Source organism: Coregonus clupeaformis, chromosome 40, assembly GCF_020615455.1.
Source record: "Coregonus clupeaformis isolate EN_2021a chromosome 40, ASM2061545v1, whole genome shotgun sequence".
NCBI lineage: Eukaryota > Metazoa > Chordata > Actinopteri > Salmoniformes > Salmonidae > Coregonus > Coregonus clupeaformis.
In genome coordinates this window covers 13,390,280-13,409,520 of record NC_059231.1, presented here as the reverse complement: position 1 = coordinate 13,409,520, position 19,241 = coordinate 13,390,280, and the positions used below count along the sequence as shown (strand labels likewise).

General features: G+C 43.3%; 1 protein-coding gene across 1 annotated transcript in view; it reads right to left on the bottom strand.

Moving 5' to 3' along the window:
- Window positions 1–19,241, bottom strand: part of ttn.1 (titin, tandem duplicate 1) — a 170,851-nt gene that overhangs the window by 50,860 nt on the left and 100,750 nt on the right. Inside the window, exons 141-173 of the mRNA XM_045212083.1 lie at window positions 19,003–19,153; window positions 18,440–18,721; window positions 17,864–18,166; window positions 17,292–17,594; window positions 16,873–17,154; window positions 16,388–16,687; window positions 15,863–16,165; window positions 15,449–15,757; window positions 15,053–15,337; window positions 14,534–14,833; window positions 13,766–14,059; window positions 10,607–13,576; window positions 10,186–10,497; window positions 9,697–9,981; window positions 9,256–9,555; window positions 8,708–9,127; window positions 8,291–8,566; window positions 7,882–8,181; window positions 7,483–7,785; window positions 7,089–7,388; window positions 6,689–6,976; window positions 6,279–6,581; window positions 5,839–6,141; window positions 4,519–4,824; window positions 3,963–4,250; window positions 3,565–3,855; window positions 3,193–3,480; window positions 2,419–3,021; window positions 2,227–2,331; window positions 1,783–1,977; window positions 1,262–1,558; window positions 582–1,169; window positions 174–476 (exon numbers count right to left, since the gene is read on the bottom strand). Coding sequence (XP_045068018.1) covers window positions 174–476; window positions 582–1,169; window positions 1,262–1,558; window positions 1,783–1,977; window positions 2,227–2,331; window positions 2,419–3,021; window positions 3,193–3,480; window positions 3,565–3,855; window positions 3,963–4,250; window positions 4,519–4,824; window positions 5,839–6,141; window positions 6,279–6,581; window positions 6,689–6,976; window positions 7,089–7,388; window positions 7,483–7,785; window positions 7,882–8,181; window positions 8,291–8,566; window positions 8,708–9,127; window positions 9,256–9,555; window positions 9,697–9,981; window positions 10,186–10,497; window positions 10,607–13,576; window positions 13,766–14,059; window positions 14,534–14,833; window positions 15,053–15,337; window positions 15,449–15,757; window positions 15,863–16,165; window positions 16,388–16,687; window positions 16,873–17,154; window positions 17,292–17,594; window positions 17,864–18,166; window positions 18,440–18,721; window positions 19,003–19,153 — 12,736 coding nt within the window. The remainder of the gene's footprint in view (window positions 1–173; window positions 477–581; window positions 1,170–1,261; window positions 1,559–1,782; window positions 1,978–2,226; window positions 2,332–2,418; window positions 3,022–3,192; window positions 3,481–3,564; window positions 3,856–3,962; window positions 4,251–4,518; window positions 4,825–5,838; window positions 6,142–6,278; window positions 6,582–6,688; window positions 6,977–7,088; window positions 7,389–7,482; window positions 7,786–7,881; window positions 8,182–8,290; window positions 8,567–8,707; window positions 9,128–9,255; window positions 9,556–9,696; window positions 9,982–10,185; window positions 10,498–10,606; window positions 13,577–13,765; window positions 14,060–14,533; window positions 14,834–15,052; window positions 15,338–15,448; window positions 15,758–15,862; window positions 16,166–16,387; window positions 16,688–16,872; window positions 17,155–17,291; window positions 17,595–17,863; window positions 18,167–18,439; window positions 18,722–19,002; window positions 19,154–19,241) is intronic.

The following is a 19,241-nucleotide window of genomic DNA, read 5'->3' as shown; positions in this document are numbered from 1 at the left end:
TATGATTAAAAGATAACATTAAAGGCAAATCCCTATATTTAACAATTCAATATTACAACAATAATGACAGAGATTAGATATCTAAAAGTGAAATAAGTAAAGTGGAATGACTAAGTAAATTTGACTACATAAAAGCAACATATATGGATAGATGCCGATTTTTTTAAACTCACATTTAACAGTTTTGGTCGTAATAGATGATGATGGTTCACTTGGCTCTCCGAAGCCTGCTTTGTTCTCTGCAACCACCCTGAATTCATATTCAACTTTCTCTGTGAGTCCCGTTACTTCATATGAGAGTTCAGCAATGGACTTCTTCGCTGCCCTAACCCATCTCATGCCCTTTCTTTCTTTCTTTTCAACCATGTAGCCTGTGATGTCGGTACCACCATCATCAACCGGTCTTTTCCAGTTGATTTTGACATGGTGTCCTCCAATCTCTTCAATCTCTGGTTTTGATGGAGGACCAGGGGGACCTGCAAGCAAAGTATATCACAGTATTTAGAATGCATTAGTGAAAATATACATAACCATGTTTCATTATTAAATCCAACTAAATGAAACAAGTCAGTGTTACATACCAAATTGGTCCACCATCTTAGCTGGCCCAGACACTGCTGCTTCTCCAGGACCATAGTGATTAACTGCCTTCACACGGAAGATGTATTCATTTCCCTGGATTAGCTTCTTGGCAATATAGTGGCAGTCAAGTACTTTTTCTGAAAGAATGGTCCAAAGGAGGCGGCTTGTTTCTCTCTTCTCCAGGGTGTAATATTTAACTGGCCATCCACCATCTTCAGTTGGTGGTGTCCATGTCAGGGTGACCTTCTCAGACGAAACTCCACTGACCTCAATAGGACCCGGAGCTGCGGGAACGTCCAAAACCTTCACTTTCACAACTTCTTCTGTGACACCAAATGGATTGCTGGCTGTAATTGTGTATTCTCCAGAATCCGATCTCCCGGCATATTTGACTGTCAATGTCGAGGATGTTGCAGTTGACTCAATCTGGCAGATATCTGAAGGCTTGAAATATTTTCCACCCTTAGACCACACTGATGTTGGCGGAGGTTTGCCTACAATGCTTGTTGCAGTTATGACGATGTGGTCACCCGCTCTGACTGTGAGTCCCTCCTTTACAGTGGAATCAATAGTGATGGTTGGCGCCTCTGTTGAATAAATCAATATAATATTTACCATCATGGTAGTAAACACACCACATTCTGTTAATTCATTTAATGATTAATAATATATATCTTACCGTATTCATCCTTGCACACAAGTGTATCAGTTTGTTCAGAGGGAGGGCTCAATGCTCCAGCTGCATTCTTTGCCCTGATTCTGAACTCAAACTTGCAGCCCTCCTGCAGCTCTTTCACAGTGTATGCTGTGTCCACAACATTCACATTGTTAGCCTTCTGCCAGATCTTGGAAGGCAAATCACGTTTTTCCACGATGTAGCCTGTCAGTCTGTGTCCACCATCGTACTTGGGCTCAGTCCACTGAAGTGTTACAGTGCTTCTTGTGATGCTGATCACATCAGGTTTGCCAGGGGCATCTGAAATAAAGACAAACAAGAAGGATGCTCAATGTGATTGTAAGACAAAACATCCCATGTTTATGTCACTGTTCACCATTTTCTGGTCTCATGATTTTCCCAGTGAAATTACAAAAACAAATTGCCAAGTGGACAAACTAGACACAATCCAATCTGGCCTATGGATGTCATGGGACACCTGAGTGAATGATTAACAATGAACCTTGAAAAAATATGCCACTTACCAATTGGATCCAAGGCAACATGCGCCTCTGTTGGTGGACTTGCTCTGCCAACACCGGCCAGATTCGTGGCCATGACTCTGAATTCATATTCCAGTCCTTCAGTTAAGCCGGTGACCTTGTGTTCCTTCATCTTAATGGCTCCCCCTGACCTCTTCCACAGCATGCTGTTCCTCTCCTTGAACTCAACATGGTAGCCTGAAATCACAAGGGTTCAAAGATTGTTATGATTGTTATCAGAATAATTTTTATTCGCCAAGTACATGTACCAGGAATTTGACATGGTGATGTTGTGCTAACATCCCCTTTCAATTAACCGAACACACTGACAGAATCTAGACAAATATACACAAAATCATTGACTTTATTACTTGACAATTCCCACAAGTATTAAGTCAGAAAACATAGAGCTGCTACTGTATGCTAAAAAATACACTTGTACTGTACCAGTAATTGGAGAGCCTCCGGTCTTCCTTGGGTCAGACCAGGCCAAGAATGATGAATCATGACGCATACTCATGATGACAGGTGCAGGTGGTGCCTCAGGTACATCTGGAAAGGAGCAATAACATTACAGTCAGTCAAGAATATCCAAATTACATCTGACGACTAAAAAATAATCTATACAACTTCACTTACTGAATGGATGTTTGGCTACAATAGGCTCGGATTTGAGTCCTTCACTAGCACCATGCTTGTTCTGTGCACAGACTCTGAAGATGTATTCCGTCTCCTCATGAAGACCTGTCACTCTGAAGGTGGTAGTATTGGAAACTGCTTCAATATCGGTAGCAATGCTAACCCACATGTTGGTTACGGAATCCCTCTTCTCAAGAGTATAGTTGGTTATCTCTGATCCACCATCATCCTTAGGTGCAGTCCATCTCAGGGTGCACCCATCCGCAGTGACATCCTTAAACTTCATTGGTGCGACAGGCATTCCTGGTTTGCCAACCACCCTAATGAAGATGGTGGACTCCTTTACTCCAGAAATGTTTTTCAGTGTGACTGTGTACTTAGAGGCATCACTCCTCTGGCAGTCACGGATCAGGAGGGTAGTGTTAACTGCTGTGGATTCTGCACACACTCTTCCAGTATCGGTCAAATCCTCATCCTCACCCTTCTTCCAGGAGCATTTAGGAGTAGGTTTGCCGTAGAGTGGGAGCTTGATGCGGACTATACTTCCCTCCTTTGCAATGTAGCACAGATTGGGAATGCCCCGCAAGTCAACTCCAGGATGAACTAGGAAAGACAGAGGAGGACAAGAATAGGGTTAATATCTGCTGGTGAAAAACAATGGTAGTGAGATAAATCACAGACAGTTCATGAGGAGGAATTCCTTATGGGCCCTGGTCAAAAGTAGTGCACTATATAGGGAAAGGGGTGCCATTTGGGATGCAGATAAAGACTTACTGATCTGATCTTTAGCCACCACATCCAGCTCCTTGTACGGACTGTCACCGGAGTCATTTACTGCTTTGACTCTGTACTTATATTCTTTTCCTTCCACCAGATCCTTGGCACTGTACTGCATGTTCTTGGAACTCATCAACTCCTTCCAGTTGTCATCTCCATTCATAACCTCAAGCACATACACTATGATGCGGCTACCGCCATCACTGAGAGGTTTCTTCCATCCAAGGGTGCATCCTTGCTTTGTGATCAACAAGGGCTTGAAGTCCATGACCGGCCCAGGTTCCTCTGTAATATAAAATGAGATTAGAAGAACATTCTCTCCACACAAAACAATGTAGTTTATATTTTATATAATGCATGATCACTCACCAGAAGCTCTAACTGAATCTGCGGTTTCACACGCCTCACCAATGCCGTATTCATTCACAGCCTTGACTCTGAAACAGTATGATCTACCAGCCTCCAAATCAGGGATCTTGAGAGTGTTTTTGGCATAGTTATCCTTAACTAGAGACCAAGCTTTTCTCTCTGCATCACGCTTTTCAATAATGTAACTGGTCACTTCGCTTCCACCATCAATAAGAGGAGTATCCCAAAGGATCTTTGCACTGTCCTTTGTTGTCTCCTTTACCATGAGATTTACTGGTGGCCCAGGGGTATCTGTATGTCAGATCGATAAATACATAAATACATGAAGTATTACAGAATAAGCCATATTTATTTAAGATCTCATGAATCGAGTCGTAAATACAATCATTTATGCTTACCGTAGACCTTGACAACAATTGTATACATCTTCATTCCGCTGCGGCTTTCAAGACTCAGGATATATTTGCCCGCATCATATCTGTTGCAACTCTGGACTAACACCACAGTGTCAATGTCAGTGCTCTTGATGACGATGCCTTGTCTTTCCTTGATGTTGCTGTTCATTTTTGCCCAGATCACCTTGGGAGTGGGACGACCCTTTATTGTGGCGAAAAGCCTCATTTGGGACCCAGCACGGAGCTCCAGAACCTCCTTCAGGTCAGCACTGAGTTCTGCCTCAGGAGAAACTGAAATCAAAGCAAGAAAACTTGTTTCAATCTACACAATGTTGGGTGTGTACAAAGACCTAATTGTAAGCTCATTATAAACTTGAGTTAATAAATCTACATGGTGATAGAGGTGAGTTACTTACCCTTACTTTGTAAAGCATTTTGCGCACTAGAAAAGCTATGTATAAATCCAATCAATTATTATTATTATTATTCTTACATATGACCCTAAAGGTAGCCTTCAGTATATTCATTAAATCGGGTTAGCATTCAAATGTTAGCATACCCAAAATGTCCTTTGCTACATGTTTGTCTGGCACTTCGCATGTTTCACTGAAGCCCACTTTGTTCACGGCAGACACACGCAGTTGATATTCAGATTTATCAATGAGGTTCTGAACAAGGTAGAATGTGTCTTGGAGGTTCTTGGGCACGTTGCATCTGATCCAGTCTGTGGCGTCTGTTCTCTTGCATTCAACAAGGTATCCCAGGATGTCACTGCCGCCGTTATTGGCTGGTTTAGTCCAGGTCAGGCTGATCGTGCTGCGGGTGACGTCAGTGACAATCGGGTTCACAGGTGGGCCAGGAGGATCTATTGAGGAGCACATTTATGTTATATAAAAGCTAATTATATATAAATATATATTTTAACATAATATACAATCTACAGAGGGCCACATTACTGTCAAAAGTACATATTATATAATAATTATATATGCCATTTAGCATAAGCTTTTATCCAAAGTGACTTACAGTCGTGTGCACACATTTTACATATGGGTGGTCTCCAGAATTGAACCCACTACTCTGGCGTTAAAAGCACCATGCTCTACCAACTGAGCTACGAAGGACCATTAAAAGTAAGTATAAAAAAGTATTAAAAGTATATACACTGGGTGTACAAAACATTAAGAATGCCTTCCTAATATTGAGTTGCACCCCCTTTTGCCCTCAGAACAGCCTTAATTCGTCGGGACATGGACTCTACAAGGTGTCAAAAGCGTTCCACAGGGATGCTGGCCCGTGTTGACTCCAATGCTTCCCACAGTTGTGTCAAGTTGGCTGGATGCCCTTTGGGTGGTGGACCATTCTTGATACACATGGGAAAATGTTGAACGTGAAAAACCCAGCAGCGTTGCAGTTCTTGACACAAACCGGTGCGCCTGGCACCTACTACCATACCCCGTTCAAAGGCACTTACATTTTTGTCTTGCCCATTAACCCTCTGAATGGCACACATACATAATCCATGTCACAATTGTCTCAAGGCTTCAAAGTCCTTCTTTAACCTGTCTCCTCCCCTTCATCTACACTGATTGAAGTGGATTTAACAAGTTGACATCAATAAGGGATCATAGCTTTCACCTGGATTCACCTGGTCAGTCTATGTCATGGAAAGAGTTCTTAATGTTTTGTACACTCAGTGTATATATTAAAAGTATATATATTAAATAAATATGAAGTATACATTTTAATATTAAAGTAAATATAAATGTACATTTTATAGGTAGATATCAAGCTACATATTATAGGTGCATTGTCATCCAGAATGATTGTCATCCAGAATGATGTTGGGTGAATTGTTTTAATAAGTTTGGATACTTACTGATAGGATCGTGTGCTGAAGCAGCAGTGGATGGCTCACTGGGTTTGCCAAGGCCAGCCTCGTTCAGGGCAATTACTCTGAACTCATACTCTGCTCCCTCTGACAGACCAGCAACTTCCAGGGTTCTCTCTATCATGGCTTTCCTATTCAGTTTAGTCCAGTTGACTTCCTTGGTTCCCTTCTTCTCCACTATGTATCCTAAGATTGTTGACTTGCCATCATCGGCTGGTTCCTTCCAGCTAACGGTCATGTGCTCTTTGGTGATGTTTGTGATGACTGGTGCCTCACATGCCCCAGGGACAGCTAAAAATAATCATACAAGTATTAAACCAACACAGTTCTAAAGGCATTCCACTGTGTGATAAACGTGTATGTTAAAGTATTTACTGTATTAAAACTACTGTGTGAAAGTATATGAAGAAAGTAAATAGAAATCTTACTGAATGGATTCCTGGCATAGACAGGATCGGTCAAGATGGCTTCTCCGACCCCAAATCTGTTCTCTGCGCGGACGCGGAACTGGTACTCCCGTCCCTCGATCAGTTTCTTTGTGGTGAGTTCAAACACATCACCCTGGATATGGGCAGCGACCTGAGCCCATTCAGCTCTACTGGTCTCACGTTTGTCAACAATGTAGTTTGTGATGTCCGAGCCTCCATCGGCAAGAGGCGCCTCCCAACTAATCTGGACACTATTGGCAAACACGTCACCAAACTTGACAGAGACTGGTGGACCGGGGACATCTAAGAGGAAGAATACGTTTATGTTTATTGATAATAATAATGGTAATATGAGTTTTTTCAACTAGAAACATATCTTGAAATATATCTTTGTCTGGCTTTATACTTACCGAAAACCTTTAAGTTAATTTCTCCAGTTTTGGATCCACTTGCATTTTCTGCCAAAATAGTATACTCTCCTGTCTGTTCCTTTGTTACTCCAAGGAGCTCTATGCTGAAGAGTTGTCTCAACTGTGACATCTTCAACATCTCAGAAGCTCTCAACACTTCCTCTCCCCTCTTCCATGTAACCTTGGGCATGGGTTTTCCAAACACCTCTGCCTCAAGAAGTACATTTGCTCCAGCCTTCACTGGCTTAAGCCTCTTCATTGGGATTCCGATTTCTACTCTTGGTGGCACTGAAATGATCATTGAGACATGGTCAGAAATGCACTCAAATCCAATCAAATCCATGGTATATACATATATTTGCTTAATTTAGAGCTAACAATGTCAATGCAATATTCCTACCCTTCTCTGCAGAGACCAGAACTGGGTCTGTGATGTCTGATGCCCGGCTCATGTTGACAGCGGTCTTTGCGATGACTCTGAACTGGTACTCCATGTCTTCCTCCAGTCCAGTTGCAGTGTACTCTTCTCTGGGTACATTCTGACTGCTGGTGTTGCAACGGACCCATTTGTCTCCAGGGAGCCTCAGGGCCTCAACATAATATCCAATGATCTTGCTTCCACCGTCATTCTTTGGTCTAGTCCAGACCAAGGTGACTGCATTCTTGGTAACATCAAGAACCTCTGGTTTGCCTGGTGTGTCTGTGCAGGAATAAATCAAGTACACAATGTTTGCGGAAGAAGTCGTACAATTTAGGTATCAAAATAGGAAAAGAGGAATTAAAAATACACATACCAACTGGTGTCCTTGCTGTGACGAAGTCAGACTTCTTGCTTGGCTTACTCTGTCCAGCACGATTGATGGCAGATACTCTGAAGTTGTATTCCAAGCCCTCAATAAGGCCTGCGCAGGGATATTCCGTTGATCTGACAACCGAGTCGTTAGCCTTGACCCAAAGGAGGCTGTTCCTCTCTTTGCGTTCAATGTAGAAGCCAGTAACAGGGCTGCCACCATCGCTCTCAGGTCTGTCCCAGGCCACAAACATACAGTCCTTGTTGATCTTGGTGATGTGGCAGTTTAAAGGCTCACTGGGGACATCTATTGATAAAAACACATCAAATAAAAACACGTTTTAGATTAAGTGACGATACAACAATACAACAGAGTTTTAGTAGGTTTTTGTGTGAAACCCACCGAAGGGGAATTTGGCAATCATCCTGTCTGATGTAAGGGGGTCTGAGATTCCATAGCGATTCTCAGAACGGACACGGAAGATGTATTCCTTTCCAGGGATGAGCTTTCCCAGTCTGCAGCCAGTCTTGCCACAGGACGATACAGCGTTTACCCAGTCGCCTCTGATCACGTCACACTTCTCCACTACGTAGTTTGTAATATGGCTTCCGCCATCTTCAATTGGTGCTTTCCAAGAGAGTGTGCAGGCATCAGCGTCAATGTCACTGATCTCAAATGGCGGCTCAGGCGCTCCGGGGATATCTGAAACATTAACATACAGTCGTTATCAGCATTCACATCTAGCACAGTTTTCATTACAATAGTTTGAAAATAGAACTGACTAATGATTTTATGCAATTAAGATACAAACCTCTGATGATGATTTTAATATGCTGATCTACTTTAGCACAGCTGTTCTCAGCAACCAGACTGTATAGTCCACTGTCGGTTCTGGACACGTCTTTGATGATGAGCACACACATGTTTGCAGATTTGTGCACAGCAAGACGACTAGAGGAAACGACATTGTCCTCTCCTCGCATCCATGTGCAGGTTGGTGCTGGCTTTCCAGACACAAGAGCTTCCACCCTGAGTTTAGCTCCTGCTTTGGCAGACACAGCCTCGGCCATCATGATCTTGGGTTCCACTGAAAACCAAACAAAAATAGATTTTTTGTTAATTTACAGATTTGATGAAAGAAAATTCCTAATCACACACAAAAATCACTATTCTATTATGTGTGGATATGTTGTGAATAACATTGATTGCAAAAAAAAATATTACGTACGCATCTGTTCCTTGATCTCATAAGCGTCCCTAGTTTCAGTGTACGAACTGCGACCCATGATATTTCTTGCGGCCACCCGGAATCTGTACTTCATACCCTCCTTGAGTCCACTAACTGAAAGGGTTAAATGTTTAACAGTTGTGTATGCCATCCATTGTGGTTCTGGCTTCTCTTCCTCTTCCTCTGGTTCTTCAACCACCACAGGTGCAGGTACAGGAGGAGGAGCAGCTTCCTCTCCTTCTACTGGTTCTGCTGGTTCAACTGGTTCTGGTTCTGGTTTGGGTGGGATCAGCCCCAGGTATTCAACTATATAACCATCTATCTTAGCTCCTCCATCACCCAATGGTTTCAGCCATCCCAGAAGTGCACTGTTCTTTGTAATTTCCAATACATCAATCTGCGGGCATGGTTCAGGTTTGCCTGAGGAGAAGATAGCCAGCAAAATTTCGTCAACATTCAGACTTAAATAATTGAAGGCTAGGCATCTAGTGCATCTAATGAATGATCATTAGATCATGAATGAAGAGGTCAAACAAAAGGGTACTTACTGACAGGATCAGATGCCATGTAGGACTTTGGTGAGACCTTCGCAACTCCAGGACCATATTCATTCACAGCTGTGACTCTAAAGAAATACTCTGTGCCTGAAACAAGTTTCTTGACGTTGGTTTCAGTCTGTTCAATATTGTTTGCGACTGGTCCCCAGGTCTTGCGGTCAATTTCACGCTTCTCAATAATGTAATGGGTGACTGCACTGCCACCATTGTTCTCAGGTTGTGACCATGCCAGTTTGGCGGACGTCTGTTTAATATCTGTGGCATCCAGACCCACTACAGGCCCTGGGGTATCTGTTGAGGGGAATAAACGTATAATTACATTGACATTTTTATGGAGTACAACATATTATAAAATGATGGCCAGATATTCAAACTGCAAGCAGCAATAGAGCAATGCAGTAGTTCTGAGATGAGAGAAAACACACAACTTACCCAGTACTTTGACATTGACAAACACTGCCTTCTCCCCAGCTGGGCTGGACAGGGTCAGGGAGTATTTGCCTGAATCATCCCGTGTACTTTCAGGGATAACCAGGAAGGTCATTGTGTCAATGATGTCCACATGGCCCTTCCTGACAACGTTATCGATGCCCATTCTTCTCCAGGAGACTTTGGGAGCTGGTCTTCCCTTGATGGTTGCCACCAGTCGGATGGGACATCCGGCCCTGACTGTCAGACCCTCCTTCAGACTAGCATCCATGTCAATTTCAGGTGCCTCTGTTGGTCGAAGAAGGTGTAGATAGATGTATTAGTGTGATGATACACTAATGATCTTTCACACAATGTCATTAAACTGAAATATGCCACATTAAAAAAACGGTAGTACTATTTACTATTCACTGACTAAGTCGCTTGGGATAAGCGCGTCTGCTAAATGACAAAAAATTTGAATGTAAAATGTAAATGTATTTTAGGACTCACCAAGGATATCCTTCGGTTGCACGGGCATCGTAAGATCCGCCGTTAAGCTCATACCGCATTGATTTTGTGCAGAAACGCGGAATTCATACCATTCATGATCATCCAGACTGGAAACGGTGAATTCACACACAATCAGCTGGGCTGCGACATTACACCTCTTCCAGGCCGCATCCTTGTTGCCCTTAATCCTAATTTCCACCACATAACCAATGATAGGAGCTCCACCATCAGAAACAGGCTTTGTCCACTTCAGTGTTACCGAGGTCCTTGTACTGTCACCAACCTTCAGATTCGTTGGAGGGGCTGGGACATCTGAAAATGTCAAAACAAAATAAACAAACTGCATATTAACACAGATACTTTGGATATGCAAAGTGAATGTATGATTTTATAATATTTAGAACTGCTATACTGTACATACCAAGAGAATCTCTGGCGGCGAGTGATCTTGAGGGTTTGCTTGGTTCACCAAATCCGATTTCATTCTCAGCCCTGACGCGGAACTGATATTCATGATCACGCAGCAAACCGGTGACAGTCAGTTGGGTCGAATCAATGGAGTGCTTTGTGCAAGGAGACCATCGTACGGCAAATTCTTCTTTTTTCTCCAGAATATAACCAGAGATTTCCTTTCCACCGTTATTCTCAGGAGGGTTCCATGTAACGGTCATCTCCTCCTTGGAGATCTTGAAAACTTCTGGTGCTTCTGGAATGCCAGGTTTACTGAATTCGGTCCTTGCCACAATCGGTGTGCTCTCCACTGCAGGACCTGCCCCCATCTTGTTTTCTGCACGCACTCTGAATATATATTCATTTCCTTCTACAAGGCGGGTTACTTTAGCAGAGTTGGTGATCACAGCAGAAGAATGTATGGACCACACCATTCTCTTCTTCTCACACTTCTCTATGATGTAGTTATAAATTTCACATCCACCATCATCCTTTGGCATATCCCATGTCAACATGCACCTATCCACTGTAACACCATCTACAACTAGGTTGCTGATAGGACCAGGTCTATCAAGCACACACACATTCGCCCATCCAGTGGCTGTTCCAGCACTATTGGTAGCAGTGATGTTATATTTTCCAGTATCTCCACGCCTTGAGTTTGTCAACAGGAATTTAGAGAACTCTACACCTGCTTCTATTTGGAGCCTTGGGCTCTTGGTGATGTCCCCTGTGTCATTCTCCTTTGTCCACTTGACTTCCGGAGCTGGTTTTCCCTTGACATCAGCTTCAATTGGAATGGCGTCCCCAGCGTTAACCACTAGAGTCCATTGCAACTTCATCTTGATCTCTGGCACCACTAACTGTTCTTTAACCTCAACCTCAGCAGTTGTCACCCAGTTGCTCTCACCTCCTTCATTCTTTGTCTGTACCCTGAACTGGTAAATTTCGTTTTCAATGCACTTGTCTGCCATGAAGTAAGTTTCCTTAATTGCACCCTTGTGCAGTCTCTCCCATTCCTCTGCCACTTTAGGTTTCTTTTCAACATTGTAGCCCAGGTTACGGCTGCCACCATCATAGTCTGGCCTCTTCCATTTCAGGAAGACGAATGTCTTGCCGATCTCAGATATAATGAAGTCAATAGGATCACCAGGCTTCTCAATGGGATCAACAGCAAGGATGGCTGTTTTGGTCTCTGTTGAAGGTCCAGCACCAATTTTGTTCTCTGCACTCACACGGAAGAAGTATTCACAACCCTCCTGGAGTGGTGCCTTCATAAGGCGTTTGGTGCAATCATTTGATACCACTGTCCAATTCCTTTGACTAGGTTGACGGCACTCAATAATGTACTGTGTTATTTCAGTTCCTCCATTATCCTCTGGGTTCTCCCAGGAAACCATGCAGGATTCTTTTGTCACATAAGTGGTCTTCAGATTCTGACAGACGCCTGGAGTGTCAAGCACATTCACAATAATGGTAGCCTGTGCTTGACCACTGCTGTTTTTAGCAAGGATAGCATACTTTCCGTAGTCTTGCCTTACTGCGTCTGAAATCACCAGCTCAACCAGAGGGTAGTTGTTGTTCATCTCAGTACGCTTGTCTATGCCTAAAATCTTGGCATCCTTAGACCAAGTGATATCAGGATCTGGTCTACCTTTAACTCTAGTAACAAGGTTGATACTCTGTCCCACCCTAACTGTCAGAAGGTCACGGCAAGCAACATCAACTGTCAGCTCTGGGGGAACCAGAATGTCCTTGGCAAGGACTGTTTCTGAGAGCTCTGTAGGTTTTCCATCTCCAATAATATTGGAAGCGCTAATGCGGAACCTGTATTCCATGCCCTCAGTAAGTCCCATTGCTCTAAATGCGCACATCGGGATGAGATCCTTATGGACTTTCTCCCATTTGGCGCTGCTTGATTTCTGACATTCAACTATATAACCTAAGATGGGGCTGCCTCCATCTCTTGTTGGCTTGGTCCACACCAAGTCAGCATATGACTTGCTCCAGTCCCTCAGTTTAGGGTTTAATGGGGGTCCTGGCCTAGTAATAGGACGAGTGCACTTCACAGGATCTGATACAGGAGAGGGCTCACTGACGCCAGCAACGTTCTCAGCAAAGATTCTGAACTCGTAGCTGTTGTTCTCGAACAGACCGGATGCTCTGTATCGGAGATCCAATACAGGTGTCTTGTTGACACGGATCCATTTCCCTGTCATTTCTCTGCGCTCTACTACATAGCCACTGACTGGACTGCCACCATCAAATTCGGGCAGAGTCCATTCTATGGTCACAGCATTCTCTGTGATATCAGAGCAGGTTGGCTGGCCTGGTGGGCCAGGTGGATCAAACATATGTTTGGCAATAGTGGGAGGACTCTCAAGTCCAGCACCAATTCCCACCTTGTTTTCTGCACGGACACGCAGAATATATTCACGACCTTTCTCCAATCGAGAAATTTTTGCCTTTGTACCAGTGCATCCTGAGCACACAACTGACCATGGTTCCCAGGCCTTTTTGGTATCCTTTTTCTCAACAATATAACACGTCAATGGAGTGCCACCATCATCTTTAGGTGGTCTCCAGTTGATGACCATGTGGTCAGGGGTAACTTCAAGGATGTTGATAGGGCCAATGGGGGCACCTGGGACATCGAGCACAGTGACGTGCAGAGCAACAGTCTTGCTTCCAGCAGGGTTTGCCACGGTGAGGAGATACTCTCCAGTGTCACCTCTGACACACCCAGTGATGGTGAGAGATGTGTTCATGCCCTCAGTGTCAATCTTGACGTTGCCCTTTGTTGCCAGTTCCTTTCCGTCACTCACCCACTTGGCTGTGGGAGTGGGAATTCCTTTCATGACTGCTGGGAGTACGATAGTGCTTCCAGCCTTGACAATCAGACCCTCAATAAGCTTCACATCCACTGAAATTGTTGGTGGCACTGAAAAATAAAACATAAGGTGTCAATGTTAGACTTTGAGGCAGGTGGGCTGTCATCATTTACTAAAGATATGATAATTGGTGAAGGATTAAGTTTCCCCCTTAATATGTAAGCGCTTTGAGCGTCTAGAAAAGCTCTTTATAAATCCAGTCAATTATTTATTATTATTATTGATAAAATAAGTCTTACAGAGTTTCTCCTGGCAGGTTACAGGGACACTGGTGTCTGGACGGCTCACGTCAACAGCATTCTGGGACTTCACACGGAACCTGTATGTCTTTCCCTCCTCCAGTCCAGTGACATGGCTATGAGGATTAGTGACAGTCTTGAAGGTGACCCAGTCTTTTCCCTCTCCCTCCTGGTGTTCAACGATGAATCCAGTGATTTCACTTCCTCCGTCGCGGTCTGGCCAATCCCATTGGAGCCAGACTTCAGTCTTGTCTATGTCGATGTGATGCAGATTCTTTGGTGGACCGGGTGGATCTGAAAATCATTTACATTTTGAAAATCAAACGATGAATAGTAATAGATGGTTGATAAACATTTGGGAAATTGTCACTGAAGTGTTCAAACACTTATAGAATATAATTGTATTATCCATCCGAGGATGGCAAATATTTTTCTACCATTCTCCGATGGGCAATAACATTCTAATCTATTTTATCCCTTACAGAAAAAACACATGATTTCACATGTGGAAAATCATATGATTTCACGTGAAATTTCTCATGTGAAAACATGTGTTTTTGGAAAATTTCACATGTGATTAAAAAAATGAAGGTGTACTTTCATGTTATCACATGTTGCTTTACACGTTGTCACATGTTATCACATTAGATCACGTGATCACGTGAAAACATGATTTTGGAACACTTCACATGTGATCACGTGAAATTCATGTGGTTTTTCCGTAAGGGTATTACATTCTATTCCATTCTTATTATCATCAGTACTCACAAAGAGGATCAACAGCCTTGATCGGCGTCTTAGTAATGATGTAGGCACTTCTGCCAAACTGGTTCTCAGCAGCAACACGGAACAGATACTGGATGCCTTCCATAAGATACAGAGCCATCAGACTAGGCTTCTTGTTTGATGCAGCGACTGGCACCCATTTCTCAGCCGCCACGTCTTTCTTTTCCACAACGTAGTGAGAGATGACAGCCCCTCCATCATCCTCAGGAACCTTCCAGGTCAGGTAGGCTGACTCACTGGTGATCTCAGAGATTTTCAGATCCCGAGGAGGTCCGGGTTTATCTAGATAAACATGCAAATATTAATCAATTAAATCAACACAACATGTTCCTTTTTTACTTATTGAAATCAATTATATGTCCCAACAAACAAGCCTAAAATCAACAGCAAACAGTACATTGAATTTTGTGTTGACTATGCATAATTAGAGCAACTTTTTGTTGGGATTTTTCTCAAATAAACAAACTTCGTATTAATTGTTCTCAGTTAAATGTAACATACCTAAGGTGAGCACTGCGCATGTAGCGGACTTCTTTCCAGCTGCATTTTCAATAGTGAGTGTGTAGTTGCCGCTGTCTGAGCGGACACAGTTGAGCATAACAAGTTTGCTGCCAGTGGCAGTGGCTGCAATGGTACAACGATCTGCGGGAACCTCTTCTCCATTCTTCTGCCATACTACAGTGGGAGGTGGCATGCCCTTGATCACTGAACTGAGAGTGATATTAGTTCCTACCATCGCAAGATGGTCACGGGACATATTGGCATCAAGCAGCAACTCTGGTTTCTCTGTATAGGGATAAAACATAATATATTATTGTACAAGTTGTACATAGAATTATTGATGATCATTTCCACATTGATATGAAGTTAATAATAAATATAAAATGAACTACTTACCCAGTCTGTCATGTACTTTCACTGTTTGCTTACAAGGGGCAGGCTCAGAGGGTCCAGCAGCATTCACAGTGAAGACCCTGATGTTGTACTCTGCTCCGTCTTCCAGGCCCTTTAGAACATAGTTGCATTCTGGACACTCTTCAGGAGTCTCATTTCCATTTGACCATTCTACTGCACCAACCTTCTGGTACTCAACAAGGTAACCAAAGATTTTGCCTTTGCCATCATGGCGAGGTAGCTGCCATTTCAGGCTTACGGTATCCTTGGTCTTGTCGATTGCCTCTGGCAGTACAGGGGGGCTGGGAGGAACTATACAGAGAGTAAATACATCAGTTACCAATCCTAACTTCATATAAATAATTTACAATAGACCAAATAGCTTATCAGGCTTTTTTAAATAGTTAATAGACTTACCAATTGGATCTTTGGCAAGAATTGTGTTTGATGGGGGACTAGGGTCACCAGTGCCGATTTCATTCTCTGCCATAACCCGGAATTGATATTGACAGCCTTCTATAAGGTCAAGCACCCTGAATTGAGTAGCTGGGTAGAGGGGTTCTCTGGTGGCACGAGACCATCTCTTTGCAGCTGGCTCCTTCTTCTCCAAGATGTAGTTAGTGATGGGCTTGCCGCCATCACGAGGTCTGCTCCAAAGCACAAGGCAGTTGTCAGCGTACACCTCCCTCACGTTGGGCATCTCTGGTGCCTCAGGCACTCCTGTAAAATACAGGATAACAAGTCACATTAGGAACAGCAACGATGGCACTCAAGTGGACAAAAAAAAAAAAGTAAATCATGTTGTTGTCCCAAATGGCACCCTATTCTCTGTATAGGCCAAGGCCCATAGGGTTCTGGTCAAAAGTAGTGCACTATGTAGGGAATAAGGTGCCATTTGAGACAAAACCTAAATAATGACAATCTATTGCAGTGATTACGTACTAAAGAGATCTTTGGCTCTCATCTCCTCTGAATCCAGTGGGTCACTGATTCCGTACATGTTCTCGGCACAGATTCTCATGATGTACTCTTTTCCCTCAATCAACCTGGGGATTTTGCATGTCAACTTCGTCGAAGCAGATGTTACAGTCCTCCAGACATCACTGTTGACGTCTCTCTGGTCAATGATGTAGTTGGACACGTCCACTCCGCCAGAATCAAGAGGAGGTTTCCAGGAGATCACCATAAACTCTCTGTGAACTTCATCAAAGATGACTGGACCCACTGGCGGTGTGGGGCGATCTGGAAAGGAAACCATAATGTGTTGGTCACTTTGGTTCATAATTTATGATAAAGGTTTGGTCACTTTGGTTCAAAACCTTAACTTTGGTTGCTAAGCTATGATTTTTTTTTTTTTACATTAAGTAAACAAATAATATTAGGGGCCATTGATGGGAGATTTTCAGCTTGACTGAATGACAACTTACCTACAATGGTTACATTGCAAATGCCCTTACGAGAGCCGGTGCTGTTTTCAACCAGCACGCAGTATCTGCCGCTGTGCTCGCGCTTAGCTTTCATAAGGCCTAAAGTCATGGTGGTCAGTGAGTTCTTGAACTTGATGTGCTGATCTGCCTTCAGCTCTTCGTCATCTCTGTACCACATGATAGATGGAGAGGGCTTTCCGGTGTAGCGACCCTGGAGAGCCAGGCTCTCCCCAACACGGATGATGATCTTGTCACGGAAGTCAAGCTCAATGGTTGGGGGTTCTGAAAAAAATACATTTAATATCATTACTAACTGCCATTAGCAAAGATTTCAATTCAAAACATCCTCTGTTTTTGGTATTCTACAATCAAGTTTAATCAAAGTGATTTGGTAAAGTAGAAAACGACGACCATCTCACCAAGTTCATCTTTGCAGGTGATTGGTTTGGTGCAGAACGATGGCTTGCTGGGCCCAATTTCATTCACAGCGCTAACTCTGAACTCATAGGTGTCCCCATCTCTCAGACCGTCGTAGGTGTATCTCCTCTCCATCAGTTTCTCCTTGGTCAGCCGTGTGAACTTGTCCTTGCCGATCATACGGGCCTCCAGGATGTACTTGGTGACCTCTGACCCTCCGTCAGACGCAGGAGGTTTCCATGTTAAGCTAATGTAGTCTCTATGAACCGCTGTTACTTCAAGTTCCTCTGGGCGGTCTGGAACGGCTGGGTAACACAACACAATAAGATGAGTCATTATCACATCACATAACATTTTTTAAATGTCATAATAAGAAAGGACATGTATTTATTTACAGAAAATGAAAAAAAAGTAATTATCTTTTTTTTATTTTTAGGGAGTGCTGAAAGAACCCATACTGGCAGTGGTACAATGTACTGTACATGTGCATGAGAGGCAGCGGCTTAGACCGCTTGACCACCTCAGGCCAAGAAAAAGTCATCTAGATATAGTTATGTATGTAGACCAGACTTACTGATGGGATCCTTTATGATGATTTCACATGCAGTGTTAGCGAAGGGTCCAACTCCAATGGAGTTCTCAGCTGCAATTCTAAAGAAGTAAGCCTTTCCGTTCTGCAGCCCGTGGGCCACGGCAGTGTGTCTGGTGACTGTGTAGGACAGGGCAGTCCAGGCCTTCCTCTCCGCCTCGCGCTTCTCAATGACGTAGTTGGTGATGGCAGAACCACCATCATCCTCAGCACAGAACCAGGACAGCTTGCAGGAGTCACTAGTGAGGTTCTCTGCGGTGAAGGGTACGCCAACTGGACCAGGGACATCTGAGGAAGAACATGAAAGACTGTGAGACGTCTGTTCTATTTGTGGTAACATGCATGGTTGTTATGGAGCTGCTACAGGGACAGCAGAGAAAAACTAAATAAGTTGTGTACAAGAGATAATAACTTGTGGACACAAGAGTGTTTTTCCACATTACAATTTAAGTATCTAAGCTTGAGTATCACATACACTTTTTTAAGTGTCGTCCTGGTTCTGCATGTGTATGAGTTCCTATCTTACTTATTGATTCTTTCCAGTAATTTCTACATTCTTACCCAGGACATCAACAATGATAGACCTCTTCTTTTCTCCTCCTGAGTTGGCAGCAGTCAGAGTATAGACTCCTTGGTGTCTTCTGGTGCAGGGCTTGATGACCAGCGATGAGCTAATGGCGGTGGTCTCAACTACACCTTCTGGTGGTAGAACACCGTCATCGCGGCTCCATTTGATCTCTGGAGCAGGCTGGCCAGACACGAAGGCCAGGATGCGGATCACACCACCGGCATGGACTACCATCCTTTCCTTCACTGTGGCATCAAGGTCAACCTCAGGAGCAACTGTGATAGGCATAAAAACATCATATTATCATTCAATTTATCCCAAACAGATCAACTAGATCACAATTTCGGGGAACAGATGAAGAATTTAAAACCATGATATTATCATATATGGATATAAACAGGTCAATAAAGAAAGCAGGAAGAGGACATTGGTTTGTCGGTAGGTACATTTCAATGAAGTATGAATAGAGGATAATGATTAATCTATTAATCAATCTATTTATCCTAAAACAAGAGATCATAATTTCAAGAAGGATTAATTTAAGAAGTTAACTCACTTGTCCTGTCTTCAACCTTAATAGCGTCTGGAACTTCACCGGGTTCGCTGGGGCCTGCAGCATTCAACGCTGTCACTCTAAACTTGTAGAATCCACCTGTCTTCAATCCAGTAACGACCAACTTGGTGCTTCTGTGCTCCTTGTCTTTAGCCTGAAACAAAAACATATGTTATGTAAAACTTGTGCACATACAGGTTACCGTATTTGGAAAAAAACATTCAAATTACAAAAACGATCAT